The sequence below is a fragment of the Antechinus flavipes genome, chromosome 4 (genome assembly GCF_016432865.1).
Source record: "Antechinus flavipes isolate AdamAnt ecotype Samford, QLD, Australia chromosome 4, AdamAnt_v2, whole genome shotgun sequence".
NCBI lineage: Eukaryota > Metazoa > Chordata > Mammalia > Dasyuromorphia > Dasyuridae > Antechinus > Antechinus flavipes.
The window spans coordinates 72838457-72859881 of NC_067401.1; the positions used below are offsets into that span (position 1 = coordinate 72838457).

The 21425-nt window shown below is 37.1% G+C and overlaps 2 protein-coding genes across 2 annotated transcripts in view; one reads left to right on the plus strand and one right to left on the minus strand.

The window, feature by feature from the left end:
- Window positions 1–2466: 2466 nt before the first annotated feature.
- On the plus strand, window positions 2467–17114 carry F3 (coagulation factor III, tissue factor). Its single transcript, XM_051993314.1, has 6 exons — window positions 2467–2885; window positions 4562–4670; window positions 9922–10112; window positions 11987–12165; window positions 13573–13732; window positions 15955–17114. The coding sequence occupies exons 1-6, from the start codon at window positions 2786–2788 to the stop codon at window positions 16086–16088; spliced, it is 873 nt and encodes a 290-aa protein (XP_051849274.1). The 5' UTR covers window positions 2467–2785; the 3' UTR covers window positions 16089–17114.
- Window positions 10144–21425, minus strand: part of ABCD3 (ATP binding cassette subfamily D member 3) — a 609690-nt gene continuing 598408 nt past the window's right edge. Inside the window, exon 25 of the transcript XR_007953146.1 lies at window positions 10144–10842. The gene's annotated coding sequence lies outside the window, so the exon portion shown is untranslated. The remainder of the gene's footprint in view (window positions 10843–21425) is intronic.

Genomic DNA, 21425 nt, shown 5'->3' on the forward strand with positions numbered 1-21425 from the left:
CTAATTGTCTCTAAAATTGTCACTAAAAATAGTAGATAAGTTGTTAAAAGTTTCCTTAGGGTGAAAGATAATTTCTAAGGTCCTTCCAACTCAAAGTTTCTATAATTCTATGAAACAGGTCCAGTTTCTCAATAGCAGGTAGAAATCCAAGAAACAATTACAGGATTTTTTAACTGATCCAGTAAAGAATATGCATATAGCATGTGTTTAACATATGGATTTTTTGTAAGATTGCTTTTAATATAGGTTTAGTATCATAAAATATAATTAATGTACATATCATATAGAAAAATGTGTGTATCCTCTCAGGAAAGAATGGGAAAGAAGAATATGGAGAATATTAGAGATCATGTAGGCACAGAATTTCAGAATTTTAGCAATGGAAGGAACCTCAGACAGTATCTAGTTCAACTTGACCTGATCAGGAAGGAAACTCCTTTAATGACCAGGAACTGGTCATTCCTGACCAGTGAGAACCCAGCTTTCCCCAAGTGGGAAATATTCACCCATCTCCATTACATTTTCTCATAGTTCTAATCAACTACTTGGTGCAGGGGATAGAGTTCTGGATCCTAGATTAATATCTATTAATATCTACCCTCAGATATTTGTTATCTGTGTGACCCTGGGAAAATCATTTAACCTGTTTGCCTCAGTTTCCTCAACTGTAAAATGGACTGGAAAAGAAAATGGCAAAGCACTCCAGCGTCTTTGCCAAGAAAACTCCAATTAGAGTTGGACTGAACGATTGATAGAAAGTTTTTTCACACAGAGCTTCCTGAAGTCTGTCGGCCTGCCATATCCATCCATTCTAATTCTAATTTTACAGGTGGCTGTGGACTTGGAATCAGGAAGACCTAAATTCAAATCCTGCCTCAGACACTTCTTAGTTGGTTGACTCTGGCAGAGTCAGTTGATGGCTCTCAGCCTGTTTTCTCATCTGTAAAATGGAGATAACAGCACCCATCACACAGGACTGTGATTGTGAGGATTAAATGATATTTATAGAAAGTATTTTGCAAACCTTAAGGTACTATATAAATGCTAGCTTGATATCAGAGCTCATTTCAAAATATTTTTACGTGTTATTTCATTTGTTTCTTACAACAATCTTGTAAAGTAAAAACTATAATTATCCCCATTTTACAGAGGAGGAAAGTGGGGGCGGGGTTAGAGAGAGGGAGTCACATCCCTCGAAAATTCCTACGACAGGATTGGTACTGTTATTTCTTACACCGTCCAACACTCTAGCCACTGCGCCACCTAGCTGCGAAATCTGAAATCCACGGATTTACAGTGGTTTGGCTTCTGAAGCACAGACTAGATTCCTAGAACTCTTTCCACCACATCTTTTTGGTGGAGGCTTTCGGGAGAGCCCAGGGGCTTTTAGAACACAATAGATGTGGCGCAGTGGATAGAGCACCAGCCTTGAAGTCAGGAGTTCAAATTTGGCCTCAGACACTTAACACTTCCTAACTGTATGAGCCTGAGCAAGTCACTTAACCCCAATTGCCTGGGGGGGGAGAAAAGAATGCAATAGGTGGAACCCAGAGCTTAAATCCAGTGACATTTACTTCTGATTTTTTTTTTTAATTTAAGTTTCGTTTAGGGACCCATATGACTCATAGAATTATGTCTAAAGAGTTGAAAGGAACCTCAAAGGTTGAATAGTCCTATTGATCTCTGGACAGCTCAGTGACCCTAAATCTGACAGATGGCTTTTTTTCTACATGAGAACAAGCCAAGCACTCGTAGTTGTCTCCTGATAGTTGTTCTCATTAAACATCCTTCAAACAGCTGGCTTGTTTTAGCATCTGTGTAAAGCACATGTTGCTACTGATTCATGATTGTGAAAAGATGTTACTGGTTCCTAAATTATTTCTTATTCTTTGTACATATTATTGTAATATTACAGTACTTTGGTGTTCAAAGTACCTAATGAGCCTGGGAATCTCTGCCCTAACTCAACCAGGACTGATCAGGCTCCTTTTATTAAGCAATTAATAATCCTATTTAAGGAACTAGTTCCCCTTAGTCGATCAAAAAATAACTTCCAAATAATTAGCAGGAAATGGCAAACCACTCCAGTATCTTTGCCAAGAAAACCCCATAGATAGCTTTGGTGTCTATAGGATCCGCGGGGGTCACGAAGACAAGTAAGCTACGGATCAACTGAACCACAGCAAAAAATTAGCTACCTCCTCCATGCGGAATTCCCCTTCTCCTTTCTCTGAAGGCCTGGAAAGATGGCCACTGTGGCCCTCCCCGGGCTTGGAGCCTGGGAATCAGGGGCTCAATGATCGGCAGAAGCACAGCCCAGAGAGTGCCAGTAGTACACGATAGTGTAATGAAGTGGCTGAGGCTGCATCTAGTTTTTTGGCCAACTCTCTCCCCAGTTATTGAATCACCGCTGATGAATCACTAATCCTTTACCCACTCTTCCCCTTCCCCCCCAAACCCGGCGTAGGAGGCGGGGCAGGGGTGTGGGAGATGTGGAGAGGCCGCCCACCTAAACTGTGTAGGGGCCTATTTGAGGGGTGTGGAAGTGTCGCGACCACAGCGTCTCCGCCAAGCCCAGAAAAGGGGCCGGACAACTTCCAAAGAGGCGGGAGAGGGAGTGCTCCAGTTCAAGCCTTTATATTGAGAAAACAACATGCGACCCCCACACACAAGACTCCCTGGAGACACAGAGCAGCAAGGACCCCAAACCAGAACACGCGCCGCGTAGAGCTCGCGTCCTTCACTTTTGGCCTCCCGGGAACACTACAAGCACAGGCTTAAGACAATGGCGCCCCCCAACCCTTGCCTCCGAGTGCCCGCCGCGGTTTCTGTCCCAACAGTCCTGTTCTGCTTCCTCCTCCTCTTCCAGGTGTCCTTGGCTTCAGGTGAGTGGCTACCGGTGCCTTTTCGGGCTAGGGCTCATCGCTCCGCAGCTGCGCGTGGAGAGCGCACGGAGAACCTGGAGCCGGGCGCGCTCGAGTCCTCCAGCCGAGGGGCCAAGCCGGGCTCGGAGAACGCGGACATGGATTCGGTCCAGCCTCGGGAATGGTCGCTGGCTATTGGAGGCGCTGTCAGGACCTTTACCTGGACCGCTGTGGTGAAACTGTCCGCCCCGGGGTCTGGGCCATTCGTAGACTATGGCCTGACTCCGGTGAATGAGATCTGAAACTAAAAGCCTGTTAGTTAGTTTCCTCATTTTGTGTTTCTGCTCATTTCCGACGCTGGGTTGTCTCGGGGGATAGGCTGGCAGGTAGGCTCCCAAGCCTGAAGCAACTCTCTTTCGAGTGGAACTGCATTCAGTGGTTAACTGTCTTCCGAGACTGGACTTTCTGATACTCCCAAGTTTTACCAACTTTTCCTTTTAAAGTTCTCAGAAATCGACTAATTCTGGGAAGGAGGGGGTCTCCTAGCAATATCTGTTTTGTTCATCGGGAGTGGGGGATACCTATTACCTTTCAAGAACATTTGCTCGTAGGGTGTGGGGAAATGTCTATTACCTTTCAAGAACATCATATGAACCATTTGGCTGTCAAACTCAAAAACTAAAATCTTGGAGAGTACCTTGAGTGTGATGAAGAATGAGTAATTTGCTTCATTATTTCCAGTGTGAGAACAGAGAGGAATTAAATTGCAAAATCTTAGAATATAGCAAGAACAGTATTATGCATACCACATATCCGCACTGCTTTTTCCTGGAGTTAAGTAATGACATAACTAGTTTCTATAGTAAAATATAGAAATGTATTCATATATTTAAGTTTGGACTGTCTCTGTCAAGCTACTTATGCTAGCATCCCTATCAGTGTACAGGATATCTCACTGCCTTGTTTATCTAACAGATAAGAGTTGATGAGTTTGGGTTTCATTGTAATCATAACTCCTTACACATATAGTTTTTACAATTCTTTTCGTTTCTTTTTCTTTCTTCTTCTTCAGCTCTTATAAGTATTCTGTCTCAAAAATCAATGATCATATGAAGTTGTGAGTTCCAGCCATGAGAGAATGTTTATTTTGGTTCAAAGTGAGTTACAGAAATAGGGTCTTGGTTTTCGTTGCTGCTGTTGTTGTTTTTATTTTGAATTTTTAAGCACCCTTTCTCTTTCTCAGGGGTAGATAGGAACTTATCCTGTAGCACTTTCCCCCCCTTACAGATGGGTTCCTTGTATGTTTTTGTGGGTTATGGGATGTCAATTATTAAATAAAACTTACCTTGAACCAAGCATGGGATTAGGACAGGGCTATTCTACATTAGTTAATAAGAAAGGGAGGGGGATTACCTTCTTTTTTAAAAAATCTGATGCTGTAAGATATAAAGGGGAAAATCAGGGTATTTTATGCTAATCAAAAAAAAATAAAGTAGTTAAGTCCATTTTTAGTTAGTGAATCTGTGCTAATCATGCTTATCAAAAAGAAAGCAGTTAAGTCCATCTTCAGTTAATGAATCTGTGCTAATCATTATGCTTATCAAAAAGAAAGCATTTAAATTTATCTTCACTTAATGAATCTGAGCTAATCATTAGAATCACAAAACTCATGGCCATTCTTCCTTGTGTGTGCATAGGTACTTCAGCTATATCAGCATATAATATCACCTGGAAATCCATTGATTTCAAGACTATATTGGAGTGGGAGCCCAAACCAGTCAACCAAGTCTACACTGTTGAGATAAGGTAAATAGACATCTTGATAAAAATAAGATTTCTGGGTTGTCAGCATTTAATAATAGCTAGCACTTATATAGCTCTTTAAGGTTTACAAAATAGTTACACATACTGATTTAGTTGATTCTCATAACTCTGTGAGGTAGATATTGCTATTATTATCTATTTTACAGAGGAAGCTACAGACGGCTAAATGAATTAAGTAACTTGCCCAGGGTCATATGTATGAAATTTGAACTCTGATTTTTCTGATTCCAGAATTAAACACTCTAGCCAGTAATCTACTGAGATGCCATTTCTCTATATTTAATATAGGGATAAAGATGACTACCCTCTGAGGGCCATGAAATATATATGACAAAAAAAGAGACTATTTGCTATGATTTTTGAAGCATCCTACAATTCTTTCAAGAATGTGAAGTCGCTTATGATAGACAATGTAATAGACAATTAGAGGGGGGCTTAGTAGCTGGCAGAGAATTTTGATTTTGTTGGGGGGAAAATCAAAAATTTCATAGATTGGATTGAGAATTGTAGAAAGAAAAATCTTTGCCAGTTGGTGATTGATAGAAGCACTGATTCAAGTATTAGTCTTAGAAGAATAATGACATCTAGTCTATTTGATATATATAGATTTCCTTTCTGTGGGTAAGTCTAGACTTTGGGGCAAAGTATAAACCTTGAAAAAGGGAGGAGACCAGTACTTAGAATGTTCAAATCACCTGAGGCAGTGTTTGATTCATAAATATTTGATTTCTGCAAACCCAGAGCATTCACTGGGGCATGTCTTTCAAATGTGCCAAAGATATGACTAAATATGCTTGGCAGAAACAGACTGGTACAAGATCAAACTGCAGAGGCTAGTGCAGGGCTACAATTATGACTGACAGCTTGCCTGAACAATCATGAAACTCTGTACATGGAAACATAAGAGTGGTCAGAGACATACCTCTTTACTCCATTTAAAATAAACTCAACTATTCTGCTAGCAATATGATTAGTGTTTTCTTTTCTTTTTTTTCCCTTCACTCTCCTTCTAAAATGTTCCAAAAGACATAATGGGAAGATGATACTTACTTTCCAGTAATTTCACAAAGACATGAAAATGTCACTGGTTAAAATTAAAGACGCCATTTTTAGTTTATGTTGAGACTTTTAAAAGCAATTAATGATACAATTCCCCTTGACCACACCAGGGCCAGAAAAGTGGCAGAATTTTTTTTGTTTATTTACTTACCATTATTTTACAAGGAAAATGGTGGAGGGAAAGACAGAGTTTTAAATATTTTTGTATCATCTTAGATGTTCTTTAAAAAGGAGGAGGGTGTTAGGAAAAAGAGGATAAACTTGCCAGGGTAGATTCTATATTTGGGACACTACACAATTTTGTAATTCAAGATAATGACATTTGAGAGGAAATCCACTGGATTGACTTTCAATAATTCACAATTTGTGAAAAATCTCACCACACCTGAACTGAAGTTTGCCTTTGTGCTAACTCTTCATAAGGAAATGCTTTACTCTGAAAATTAATAGTATAAATACTATGATTTCTTCAAAGAATATACTTTAGAAGTTTCTTAGCAGAATTTATTTGCTGAGAAAAATGTACACAAGTGAATTTTTAACTGTTATAAAAAAGCAGGCCTTTGCCAGCTATTATGGCATATAAAAGAATAAAACTGCCTTTTTAAAAATGTAGATATACTCCAATTTACAAATGCCTTGCTTTTACTCATCTTCCTTACATACTACCTTTTTTTTCCTTCCCTTCTTCAGACTCATGTTCCCTTCTTCCCAGTTCCCATTGGAAACCTTATCCTTCTCTGGGATCCTGACTCTCCCCTGCTTTATACCTTGTTCCTGTGCTGAGGTCTATAATAGGAATCGGGAATTGGGTGGGGCCAAGGAGGTGTTACTGCTGCTCCAGGATTTCCTCTTCCTTCTGAGTTTACAACCTGCCATAATTCCTCCTGACTTTCTAAACTCTCACCTCCCCAGATTCCTAATCTCCATTCCCATCTCTAGTTCTTATTGCCTTTCTGAACTCTACCTGCAAGATTCCTAATTTCCATCCCTGTTCCTTGTTTTCCCATCTTTCTAAACCTCTAGATTTCAAATCTCCATCCTATTGCTGAGATCATTAGATGCCTTGCCAGTGGTTTAGATTAGAAGAGTCCATTTATTTAACTTTGCACGATGGATAGGAATCATAGAATCAGATCTCTAGAACTAGAAGAGAACTTATAAATCCTCTGGTTTGATCCCTTGTTTCTTAGATCCAGAAAAATTAAATGGTCATCCAAAATCATACAACTAGGGTTAAAGGAGAATCTGAAATGAATTCAGGTCCTCTCTTCCCACTGTGCCTCACTGTCTTGTTCTTATTGTAAATAAGAATGTGTGGTCATTTATTCTTTTAGTATATAGATTGGATTAAGTGGCCACTGAAATCTCTCCCAACCTTCAAATTCTGTGATTTTTGTGGCCAAAAAACAATTGAGAACAGATTTTCCCCTACAGAAATATGATCAGATATGGTAGTTTGATTCCAGAGTGGTTATTGGTTTTCTTCAGGTGCCTTATGAGTTAAATAGACTTTAATGAGCTAGCCTGGGAAACTAGAAAATTGTTTCTAAGGGAAAAAAACCTTTTGAGTTCCACATGACTTGCAAATGAAATGTTAGTTGTAAATTAATATTCTGTTCAAAATTTCTAATCATGTAGATGAACCTTTTCCCAGTTTGAATAATTAGTAATGTTTTAGTGCCTATTATAAAACTTAGAGACTCTTGAAAATAATATGGCTGATTATAGAGGCTGAGGGAACTTGAGATAGCTGTCCATTTCCAGATTTGCTAAATAACTCTGTTTTGTGTGTGTGTGTGTGTGTGTGTGTGTGTGTGTGTGTGCAGGATTTGCCTCGATTTCACTGTTGACTTGACCTTTTAGATGAGAATGCCCAGCTCCTGTGGGCAGGGTAGGCAGAAGTGGCAGGGCTAAGTTACTTCTCAGATGCTGTTTCTCATCCTGATTTCCCTGTGTTCTCAATGAGGATTTTTAAGAGCATTACTTTGGTAATGCTTTCCCATTAAGACATGGGTGGGGAACATTTAGCCTTAAGGCATATAAGGCCCAGGAAATTTTTTGCTAAAGCAGCCACTGTGATGGTGAGCTGAAAGCTAGGTACAACAACCTCCCATTGCTTCAGTTCTATAAATTGCCAATTTTGTGTGGCCCGAAAATGATGTTATAAGTATCCAAATGGCCCTTGGCAGAAAAAAAAAAAAAAAGGTTCCCTATTCCTCCTCTAAGATATCAAGTGTGGAACTGTGTTTTTATCAGATATACTTATTAAAAGCAATAACTTCTCAGTATGAAAATATACTCAATTTCTTCTCTCTTATTCTAAAATATCTCTGTTCTTGTCCCTTTATCTTAAAGGGATTCCATATAGTCCCTTCTCCAAACTGGGATTTGTAGGTTCTGTTAATATTTTAATCTTAGTTAGCTTGGAATATTAAATATTTGCTTACATATTGAATCCCTCTTGTCTCAACCACATTTTAAGTATTTGGCAAAGTAATATAAAAAGGAATTATCTATCATTATCTCAACTTTATATTGAGATAACAATTTTTTTTCTAAATGCTTTTAGTCCGTTTTCATCATTCTGGTTTGGCTGAAAAAACTTCCTTGAGTTTCAACACATGCAGTTTAGGGAAGGGTATGTACTATATAGTTGAAAGAATTTGGAGTCAGAAGATTTGAGTTCAAATTCTGATTCTGTCATTTAGTAACTTTGTGACTGGGTATGTCATTTCTTTTTCTCTGCCTCACTTTTCTCCTTTTTAAAAAGAGGGCTATCACCCTAATTTTATGAGAGGATCACCCATTGATCTCTGAGGTCTTCTTTATGTCTGAATCTGTAATCCCACAAAAAAAGATACAAGGAATAAAGAGATGTTTTTAAAATGAGGGCTTGGACCTAAAGATCTCTGATCCCACAAAAGAAATATAAGGAATAAAGAGATATTTCTAAGCCAGTCTAAATATTTGAGGATAATTGAAAATAAAACTTTGTTTGGCTGAGCCCTAAATGAGGAGACTGTGTTATCTATTGCCTTTATACCTAGATTTAGGAAACTAAATCTGGCTTCTGTTGTTGTTTTCTAAAAACATATTAGCATTTCAGTTGTTATTCAGCATGGGGTGGACCTCTACATAAACACAACAAAATCCCTCAAGTCCCTGGCTATGATTTATGTCCAAATCATAACTGATCACATACAAAGATTGTAAGTTTTTCCATTTCAATAGAACCTCTACAAATTTCACACTTCCATTTTAGCATCTTAAAAAAAATTGATTTGTCTAGTAGCCTTCCAGGCTTTTAGGCTTTGTTAGTAATATATTCCATATATTCTAATTGACAAGCATTTTTCAATAAGAGATTCCCCATCACCCTGTATATGTAAAGGGAAAAATGAGTATAAGATATGTGGGCTGTATTTTTTCTAATGAGATGTATTGTTAGATGAGACTATCCTATTTTTAAAGAATAGAATTAAATACACTAAGGATAATGTCAACTAATTTGGGAGCTTGAGGGTCATGAAGTGAATGCCTAAGCAGCTTTGATTGCCAAGATAAATCATTTTACTGGAATCAAAATAACCAAGTTCATGGTCTAACTCTACCATTTATAAGCTAGGTGGGCGGACTAGATAAATCTCTTCTTCCCTTCTCTTCTCAGTAGTTTTCCCTTCTATAAAATTAGGAATACTGTGCTATACAATTTCTGAGGTCTCTTCTCTTCCCCTTACTATTCTGCACTTGTGGATTGTAGGCCCCAGGCAGAGTTGAAGAATTGCTCCCAGGATAGGTCCAGAATTGATTTTGTGCTCTGTTTCATCACACATACCTCAAATTAGTAAAGATCAAGACCTGTTGAGGTCATGGAGAGAGGAATGTTGTATAATTAAAACTACAGTATATGCATTTGTAACAAGAGTATGTACTTTGTTAACAATTTTTCCTTTGTGGTGAAATCGTCTGCCTGTAGTCCCAATTTTGACTGAAATAGATAGGATTATAGAAGTAAAAAATCTGGGTTATTGTATAAAATAGTTCTGTATGTGTAGCTATTAGCAGCTCAATTTTACAATAGAGCAACTACCACAGAAGCACAAATATGTATCCTTATGGAAGCAAACAAGTGATGTTCTCTCTTACCACCATTTTTCCTTTCTTTCTTTAGTGACAGATGGGGAGATTGGAAAAAGAAGTGTTTTCACACAAAAAAAACAGAATGTGATCTCACAGATGAGATGAGAAATTTAAGGGAAACATACATTGCTCGAATCCTTTCTGAAAAACCCATAAAGTCAGATGGGGATCCCGAAGAATCCCAGCATGCCAATGCACCTAACTTCACACCTTACTTAGACAGTAAGTAAGGGAGAGTGGGACTGAACTTGTTATTATGCCAGTTCTCGTTAAATATTTGTGAGTTCCAGCGAGCACCACCATAAATAAGGTTTCTCACGGGTTCATTGTTAGAAAATGATACTCCCATCCTTAATGGAAATTTTGACCCTTCAGTGACTCTGGATACAGCTGTCATGAGTTACTGTGACAGATAATATTCATGCTTTCCAAGGCCCGCCTTCTGGTGATCAACCTTTCCAAATTTAGTAGAGCTAGTCTTTGGAAGAACAGAATGGTCTAAGCAGATAGAGGGGTTGCTTTGGAATCAGGAGGACCTGCTAAATCTAATCCTCCTCAAATACTAAGCTTTAGGACCCTGGGGAAGTAGCTTAATCTCTCAATCCTCCTTTCCCCCCTCATTCCACCCTGGCAATTCTCTAAGCCTGTAAATTATCAACAGATCACTGATCTGTCTTGATGGAGGAAATTTCCATACTGAGAGCTCTCCTGTAAAATCATAGGTACCATCTCCCTTTCTCCTCCTAACTCTCCCCACTTCCCACCCTACCATTGCCCCATGAAATCTTTGGACAACAGGCATACATACCAAGCAATTATTTCTCAAAGGATTTTCAGCCTAATATGGCTTGCCAGAGCTCCCCTGACATAACTTTCTTGAAAAGTACAGGGTTGTCATTATCCCATAATGAAGAATTACAGGCGGCTTTAGTGAAGAATTTTTTTAAAGGACCTAAAAAAAAATAAAATTGAATTTTTAAAAAGAATAATGAAAAATATTTTGAGGAAAAATGAAGCTAGATCTGTTACATAAATAACCTGTAGCTTCCCTCTATTTTTAAAAAATGATCTATTCTTGATCATTATATACTTCAACAACAATACTATATGATGATCAATTCTGATGGACGTGGCCCTCTTCAACAATGAGATGAACCAAATCAGTTCCAAAAGAGCAGTAAAGAACTGAACCAGCTACAGCCAGGGAAAGAACTCTGGGAGATGATTGTGAACCACAACATAGAATTCCCAATCCCTCTATTTTTATCCACCTGCATTTTTTATTTCCTTCACAGGCTAATTGTACACTATTTCAAAGTCCGACTCTTTTTATACAGCAAAATAACTGTTTGGACACGTATATTTATATTGCATTTAACTTATACTTTAGCATATTTAACATGCATTGGTTAACCTACCATCTGGGGGAAGGAGTGGGGAGAAGGAAGGAAAAAGTTGTAACAAAAGGATTTGCAATTGTCAATGCTGAAAAATTACCTATGCATATATCTTGTAAATAAAGCTATAATTAAAAAAAAGAAAAAAATTACCTATTCTTGCATTAAGTAACTATCAACTCAATTTGAAATGTAATATTTTTTTAAAAGGCACAACTTTAGCTTTTTAATCCTAAACAAACATGTATTTAGTAAAAGGAAACATAAAGATTAAGACACAGTCACAGAATTTCAGATATGAAAGGAATTTCAGAAGCTGTCCAGTCCAAATCACATCTGAAAAAGAATCCATCATACCACACACAGTTAGTTAGTAGTCAGTTAGCCTTTGCTCACAGATTTCCAGTAATGATGGAACCTACTTTCTCCCAAAGTAGCTGTCTAAAAGTATCCATATTTGGATAGGTCTAATTATAAGGAAGTTTGATAGTGGAGTTTTTTCCCTTCTTCCATCAAGTCCAAATTTCAACTCATCTCTGTAAACTTCCATCAATTCTTCCTCTTCTTCCCTCTAGATCCTTGGAGCCAAGTATAAGACTTGGCCCTCTTCCACTGACAGGCTCTGAAATCATAAAGATGGCTCTCATATCCCCACTCTCTTCTTATCCACTGTTCTTGTCTTTTTTTTTTTTTTCTCAGCAAACCTCGGGCAGCCAAGAATTCAAAATTTTGAACAAAATGGTACAAAGTTGAAAGTGACAGTTCAAGATTCCATTACACCATTTAGAATTAATGGTAACTTTCAAACTCTCCGCCAGATTTTTCAACAGGACTTAACTTATATACTTTATTACTGGAAGTCTTCAAGTACAGGAAAGGTGAGTTCTTTTCCCTTCCCCCCTCTACTCTGGAACCCTTTTTGACTTTTTAAATTGAAAATTAATAATAGATATTAGTAGGAGCTAGCATTTATATAGTATTTTAAGGTTTGCAAATGCTTTCTATGCTTTGTATCATTTTATTCTCCTTTATTTTTCTAATTATATGTAAAGATAATTTTCAACATTCATTTTTGTAAACTTTTGAGTTCCAATTTTTTTCTCCCTTCTTCCCTCCCCAAGATATCAAACCATTTTATATAGGTTATACATGTATAATCATTTTTAACATTTCCATATGAGTCATGTTCAGAATGAAAAATCAGAACAAAAGGGAAAAACCACAAGAAAGAAAACAAAACAAAACAACAAAAAAGTGAAAATAGGATGTTTTGATCTGTATTCAGTCTCCATAGTTGTTTCTCTGGGTGCAGATTATTATCCTTATTCTACAGATGAGGAAAGTAAGGTTAAGTGACTTGCCTAGAGTCCCACTGCTAGTATATTTGAGATAGGATTTGAACTTGGGCCATTCTGACTCTATGTCTGGCACTCTAACACTTGTCACCCAGCAGGCTAGATTTTCAACTTATCTTTGATAGGGAAGTAAAATGAGAACTTGTTGAGAAGCAATGTGGTAATAGACAGTAATGGACAAAGTTAAGAGACATGAATTCTATTGCTATTTCTGCCACTTGTTAGCTGTATGACCATGAGCAGGATGCTTTAATACTCTCTTTGCTTTGGTTTCTTTATATGTAAAAATTTGAGGACTGGATTAGATCGTTTCTAAAGTTCCTTTGTCCAAAAAGATCTAAAATTTTAATTCCTGCTCACACTGAGCATCTCATAGATTGATCCTTCTTGTTTTACTCATCTTCTGGGGAATTCTTGTTCATAGTTTAAAATACAGAACAAGTTTTTCTACCAGAAAAGCTTTTTGGGATTCTGAATGCAGTTTCTGGGAACTTTGCTGGAAGGAATCCTCTTGACACTTTGGTGCCTGTCTTTGCCTGGAATGGGTAACCTTCACATTTTAGTACTTTAATCTTTTGTTAGCCATGAAAGTCCAGAGATATCTAGAGATGAGCCAGCCCTTCATGCCTGGTACACTCTGGACCAGGAATATCAAATAAAATCTAGGTGTTCACCTTGCACTAGCCTTGGTAAAAGAAGAAAATTAAGGCTTGCAACAAAAGATGAAATTGTAATCATCACTTTAGGCTATTCTGTTTTCAGTAAAAACTTCCACACAATTAACTGAGATGCCTGGCTTCTTTACTTTCTCCCTGTGTGACCATGAGTTAATGATTCTCTGTCTCTGAACCTCAGCTTCCTCATCTGTAAGATGGAGTTAGAATCTTTCCTCTCTAAAATTATGATCTTATGATCTGTCTCTCTTAACAGAAATCAGTAAGGACGGACACAAATGAATTTTTGGTTGATGTGGACAAAGGAGAAAATTATTGCTTTAACATTCAGGCATTCATTCCATCTCGGAGAGCAAAGCAGAAGAGTCCTGAAAGTGAAATCCGTTGTACCAGCCAAGACAAAGTTGTGTTTAAAGGTAAATAACTATCTCTGATATTGGAGCTAGAGTGGTGTAGGAGGTACCTTTTTTAGCTACTTAGGGAGGGATGACTTCCATATTGTTCAGTTTTACCTCTGTGGCCCTAGTGAAGCTCCTTACAGATGTTCTTGACATTTTTTATGATATCAAGAACCCATTCTACTATGTGCCATGCATAGTGCTGAGCACTTAAAAATATTAATTCTCATTTAATCCTTACAACAACCCTATGAATTAGTGCTATTTTGATTCCCCAATTTACAGATGAGGAAACTGAGACAGGCAGAAGTTAAGTAACTTGGCCAGGATCATATAGGCACTTAGTGTCCGAAGCTGGATTTATATTCAAGTCTTCCTGGCTTCAGGCCCCATCCTCTATTCCTTGAACCACCTAGCTGACTTTGCATAAAACAAAATATGTAGGATTGCAAAGTTACTCAAATTCATTGAAATACAGTTATAAACATTTTTTAAATTCCCCAAACCACTACAATTTATCCATAGATCCCAGTTTAAGAATCTCTAATTTATTATATCTATATCCTCAGCACCTGACATTCAGTAATCACTTAATACATGCTTATTGGTTGATGGATTAATATTAGGCTAGGTTTCTTGTACATGTATTTGGGATGGTAACAGGACATTCTTAATATTTTTTCCAGTTAAGTTTAGAACTAGGCAAAAGAAACTAACTCTGTACAGCTATTGTCCTGATTAAAAACTGGAGAATATGAAGATGAATAAGGCAGGTCTATCCCTGCAATTGAAAGCTTACAGTATAGCTCAGGAAATGAGATTTCAGCAAACAATTAAAAATGCAGAATAAGGGGCTAGCTAGTTGGTATAGCAGATAAAAACCAGTCCTAAAGTCAGGAGGATATGAGTTCAAATCTAGCCTCAGACACTTACCATTTCCTGGCTATGTGACCTTGGGCAAGTCACTTAACCCCAATTGCCTTAACAACAAAAAAAATACAGAATAAGGGAGAAGGCTATGGGGAGGAAGGAATAGAATATGGAACTCAAAATTAAAAAATAAATACAAATGTAAAAAAATTGTTTTTCAAGTAACTGGGGAAAATAAAAATATTAAAAAATTAAAAATATTTTTTTTTCAAAAAGGAGAAAGTTAATTCAACATATTCAGAAAACTTGAGAGAGGGTTTAGAAGAAGAGGCCAGGATGGAAGGCTTCATGAAGGGAATGAGATGCGGATGGGAGTCTAATTTGAGAACTAAAAAGAAAATAGAGCCAATGATTTATTTCCTTTTTCCATTTCAACAAATCTTTCTAAGAAATTCTTAAACTCCTCTTTCCATGGTTACTAATTGCCTGTGGCAGAGGGATGAAGTCCAAAAACTTGGGTAGTAGGGTGCTGAATGTTGAGTCCAAGAATCTGGTAACTAACTCAGCCACTTATTAACAAGTCATTTGGCTTCAGTTCCTCACCTATAAAATGAGAAGGTTGAATTTTTGAAGGTCTCTTGTAGCACTGTCCCTATGATCCTAAGTAAAATTGGTGTTCTTCCTTCCTACAGTATTTTTGAAAAAATCTTTTCTAGATAGAAAATGCAATGAATCATATGGTCCCATTCAAGACTTTTAGTCATTTTAGTCATTGTAGTTTGTCTTAGGTTTTTTTTTCCAATGGGGTCAGAGCTTATCATAAATCAAATATTTTTAAATGATGGGGGGAAGTTTGAGTTGGGCATGAGGAGAATGGAGTAATTTTGAACTCTGTCCTCAGCTGCAGCCATGATTGGAAAGTGTCAGGGAATGTCTTCTTTCTTTGTGGTTTTGTTTTTGTTCACTTTGGGGGAAATGGGTGGTAAGTGGGAAGTAAGGGAAGTAGAGACAGGGAAGAAAAGAAAGAATTTAAAAATTTAAAGAAAAAAATCTTTTTTTTAATAGAAGGAATAAGAGAAGTAAAACTTGAAAGTTATATATATTTATTTATAATATACATACATACATAATAGATATTAAACATTTGTATACAGCTTATTTTAAAATCTACACATATGTATGTATATCTGTATATGTATGGTTTTTAAAATTAAGGTGTACATAATAGACACATATGATTTCATATGCAATCTTTTTTGTTCTTATACGGACATACATATATACATTAAAATATTTTTCCATTTTATTTGAGATTTAAAAAGTCTTTTCTAAGCTGTGATCCTGAGCAAATACTTTTCTTTTCCTTTCAGAATTGTTTTTCATAGTTGGAGCTGTACTTTTTGTCATCATCATCCTGGTTATCCTCTCTGTGACACTATACAAATGCTCAAAAGCAAGAGCTAAACGAGACAGGAAGGAAAATGCACCTCTTAACTTTGCCTGAAGGAGGCACCATTACTACCACTGTTGACTACTGCAGAAGCTGCATCTTACTGTGATGGGAAAGCTGATGGTACTTGGAAGAAAGCACAATTCTTGGGAGAATCACTATGGGAGATCTTGGGAAGATAGCCTTTGAGTTCAAAGGGGGAAAAGGAAATCCTGTTTCTCTATTTCTTACTGTACACATCATTCCTGTTTAGGTATCTCCCTAACTTCGGAAAGCAGTGAATGGTACAACCAGTGTCTCAAATTTTATTTTATTTTACTTTTTAACACTATCACTCCTGAACTTGTTACATGTTTAAACTCCAAAATCTTCTTGCAAGTTGAAGTCTGGTCTCCAGGCCTTTGAAGCACTGGGTAGAATTTAGAAGAGTCAATGAGAGGCTGACTTGAAACCATGCAAGAAAGCAGCCCATGTCATGGGTAGATTTGTTTCTATCCCATGTCAGATCTTAATTTCTGTATTCTGTAAGTTTGGAAAGGCAGAGGTTTTCAGAGCTGCATTTTTACAATAAGATTTGTGGTGTTTATGCAGGTCACATTCTTTCTTTTCCTATTTCTGCCACTTATAAGTACAGGAAAAGAAAAGTTAGACACAAGGGGAAGGAAAACCCTCCATTTGCCTAAAAGTGTCAGCACAACTGTTTGCTATTGCAAATGCTGCATCAGAACCAGACTGACATAAATGTGTTTGTTATGAACACTTTGAAACCAGTGGCCTGAGTGTTGGGTACCATTCTAATATGCCATAAGGTTTAGCACTTTAACAGTCCAAAATAATGTTACTTAAACACTTGACAGATATTCTATTTTTATAATAAGACTACTTTATAAATGAACTATCTCAGTTATGAGTTGAGGTACTTTAGGCCCTCAGGGTCCATTATGTGTGTTTTCTGTGTTTATGGAAAGGTTTTATATTTGGGGATTTTCTATTTATGTCTATAATATATATTTGTATATATTGCAATAATTTATTTAATATGCTTTGATATAAATAAAGGTGAATGGGATGAAAATAAAAGATTATTTTGCTTTTCAATCATTTATGATGAGTGTTGAAAAGGGGATGCTTAGAGACAAAGGTGTTACCAGAGGCAACTGGTGGCTCAGTAGCATAGGGCTGGCAGACAGGAAGAACTGAACTCAAATTTGGCCTTAGACATGTGTAAGCTGTATGACCTTGGGCAAGTCACTTATCTCTTGTTTGCCTCAGTTTCCTCAACTGTCAAATGAGGATTTTTACAGCACCTGTCTCCCTGAGTTGATCAAATAATATTTATAAATGTCTGGCACATAGTAAGTACTCTATAGATGCTCATTCTCTTTCCCACTTCACTTGGGGCCTCAATTTCCTTATTTGTAAAGTGAGGGTTGTATTAAATTTCTTTTACTATTTTTTAGCACTAAATCTATCCCAGGCCCTGGCTTCCCTTGGATATTCAATCCAATCTGACAAACATTAGCACCTAGCATAGTGCCAGAAACCTATTAGTAGGCATCTAACGTCGGTACAGAGAATTCCAGATAAGGGAATCTCCCTTTACCAATGCAGCTTGGCAACAGCTCTGCCATGTGTAACCTTAGAAAATTGCCTAAAGGTACTGAAAAGTTCCAAGGCATTGCCACTGCCATATAAACAACTTGAAGATAACTTTAGCTAATTCCAAATTTGGCCATGTATCCTCTACACCAATGGTTTCAAACTCAAATAGAAATAGAGACTACTAAACTGTACATAAGGATCCCTGGGGGGAAGATGAGGTGTCATGTATCAACTTAAAAAAACACATTAACATTACCTGTGTTTACTTCTTTTTTAATGCATTTTGTTAAATATTTCCCAGTTCCATTTTAATTTGATTCCCATGGCCAGTTTTGACACCTTGTAGTCACCACCCTATCTATTCCTGTATAGGATCATAGATTTAGAATAGTAAAGAACTTAGAATCTGTCCTCAATGCACTCATTTTGGTTTTGAAGAAAAGTAGGATAAAAAAAAGATCATGTAAAATACTAAAGCAATATGGTACCTCTTAGATGGGTTAGGTAGGTGGTGCAATGAATACAGTACTGGGCCTGAAGTCAGGAAAACCTGATTCAAATCTGTTTACATCTTAAGAATCATCTGAAGAATTTCAGAGCTATATAACTATTACAAAATTTTCTCAAGCTATTTGATTCAAATAGAGACAACATGCTATAGTGAGCTCCAAAGCCAGGAAGAACTGAGTTCAGATACTACTCCTAATATATGCAGGCTTTGAGAGAGCCATTTCATTCCTCAGATTTCTAGGCAAGTCTCTCTAAGACTCTGAGTTGCAGAGAAAGTAATTATTTATCTTGGCAGAAGGAATTTTCTCACCGGAGCATTTCCCATGCCAGTGAAATCACAGATCCATCCTGTCCCTATTGATTCAAATACATATAATGGATATTAATTTTACTTTGTATCTTTAAATAGAACCTCTAAAAAAGAAACCCACACTATTATAACTACTATATGTGACAAATGTGTTTTCACATGCCTGGAGATGATCCATAGTAATAGTATTTTGATTAGTCAGGTTACAATAAATCCTAAAAAAGGAAACATCTGGCATAACACTACTATAGTGAACACATTTTCTATCTGTGTAAAAGTCTGTTTAATCATATCATTCTTCACTTTTTGCAGAATAATTTTGTTAATGCATTAAAATGAATTTTAAAATTTTATTTTGCTGAGGCAATTGGGATTAAGTGACTTGCCCAGAGTCACACAGCTAGGAAGTGTTAAGTGACCAGATTTCAGGTCATCCTGACTTCAGGACTGGTGCTCTATCCACTGCACCACCTAGCTGTCCTTAATCTTAAAGTTTTAAAGATTTTGTAGATGATTGTATTTGTAAAAGGTTTATAAAGACTTTTTGCTCCAGCACTTGGAGAAACGTAGGTCTCTGAGGTGAAGAAAGAATAACAAAACCTTGGTAGAAAAGAAAATGGTGGAAAGTCCTTTAATAGGATTTGTCCAATATCATGAAAGTTAACAGAAACAAAAGATTTTTTGTTGTTGTTGTTGAGTCATTTCAATCAAGTCCAACTCTTTACTACTATTTGAGGTTTTCTTGGCAAAGATACTGGAGTGGTTTGCCATTTTCTTTTCTAGCTCTTTTTACAAATGATGAAGCTGAAGTAAACGGAGTGAGTGACTTGCTCATAGTCACACAGCTAGTAAGTGTCTGAGGCTGGATTTGAATTCAGGTCCTCTTGACTTCAGGACCAGCATTCTATCCACTGCACCATCTAGCTGCCCACCAACAAAGGAGTAACTGAAACTATAAATACCAGCCTTGTAGAATGTAGTTCTTTGTATGAAGATACAGAAAGTAATTTTTTTCTGACCTGTTTAATGCATTAAAATGGATCTGTATTTGCAGGATCAAATATAATTGTTAGTATAATGGAAAGAAAGTTGGATTTAGAGTTGGGAGATGAGTTCAAATCTAAACTCTGCTTCACATTAACTACATGAATTTGGGCATATTACTTTCTTTTGTGTCTGATTCTTACCTACTCCATGTACTTGTCCATGGGATCTTCTTGACAAAGATACTGGAATGAGTTGCCATTTCCTTTCCCATTGTGCCCTCATTTTATAGATGAGAAGCTGAGGCAAACAGGAGTTAAATGACTTGCCCAAGGTCACATAGCTAGCATATATCTGAGGTCTCATTTGAATTCAAGTCTTTACGTTTCAGATCTAGAGCTCTATCCATGGTACTGCTGAGCTTCCTGAAGCTATTAAAGTATTTCTCAGGGGAAAAAAATCACCATCATCAGAAAGATGAGCCATATGCTAGACAATATGAAGCTTGAGTGAATTTCCCAGGCAGTGCAAAGTTGAGATGAAACTACACAACCTCTTAAATAATCCCACAAAGTGTTTCTTATTTAATGTTTTATGTATCAACCTCCCAGGGGAGTATAATAGGACTTTTAAGTTACTGTATATATTTTTTAAAAATGTATTTGACAATGAATGCCTTATAAGTAAGTCTTCAGTTTCTTAAGCACTTCTTTTGTAGTGGAAGAAATAAATAGCTGTCCTATTCCCAATCTACTGTGTACTTTGAATAACTTTCTAAAAAGGACTCTGTGAATTCATTTTGGGAAGATCCGAGACAACAATCATTCCTATATTTAAAAAAAATTCTCTCAGGATTTTCTGGATGTATATTGGAAGGGGTGTAAATGAACCAAAGAGTGCAAAAACGACCAGTCAACATCTCTGTGGAGACAGATCTTTCCACAGTGAGCCTGGGTAGTCTACTACTAATCTGGGACTCTTTCATGGGAGAAGGAACCCTAATCTGGGCTTGTAGGTCTTTACATAAAAAAAAAAAAAGTAGGATTTACACTAGATAATATAGAAGTTTGCCTCTGGTTCCAAATATATGTTCCTATGAATGTGTACTTCCTGGCCCCACTCATTTATAATCTCCCTGACAGCAGGTTAATGACTTCCTATCTTTTCAATCTTTTGTCATGGAATATTACAGGTATTTCTAGCCAGAGCAAAGTCTTGTATCTGCATCTGGTCTAATTCTTAGGATTAGGGATCTAGAACTGAAAAGAATCTTATAAGTCATTGGTTCAATTCTGTCTTTTAGATGTAAGGTAGCTGAAGCCCTTAGAAGTTAAATGATTTACCCAAGATCATATGGATGATATTAGGAAGAGCCAGGGTTTACTCAAGCCCTGTGGGTTCAAGCTCAGGATCCTTTCTAGGGCACAGGGAACAGGAGCAAAGGATTATATTTCCAGCTCCAGACTCCCTTCCTGACACTGGAAAGCTTGGTGCACGTCCTGAAAGGAATGTAATTATGTGCTTATCTCGGATCACTGCTTGCATGAGATGAGGCTACTTGAGACAAAGAGGTTACTGAATTACATAAAGGAGTATAAAAAAGTTTTGCTAAGGGATTATCTGATTGTGGTGTTTCTATAATGCAGCCATTGCTGCGGGTTGTCCCAGATCTGGGTCTCTTACAATGACCAACAGGAAGCAAACAACAGAAACCTTCTCCCCTTTACCCTACCCCACTCCTTAGTGTTCTCTCTCATTATCTGGGTTCTCTCTGTTCACTTCCTCCTAGTCTTTCCTTCTAGTCACAGATTCCCAAAGTTCTCTGGGACCCTTTGATGATCTGACTGTTCTCATATAATGGTAGAAATTATGATATTAAAGTTTATATAATATATTGGAATGTGATAAAATGATGACATGGGATTCTAAGACTTCTAAGGATAAGGATTCTAAGGATTTCTGAGCAAGAGAGAAGGGATGGAGTC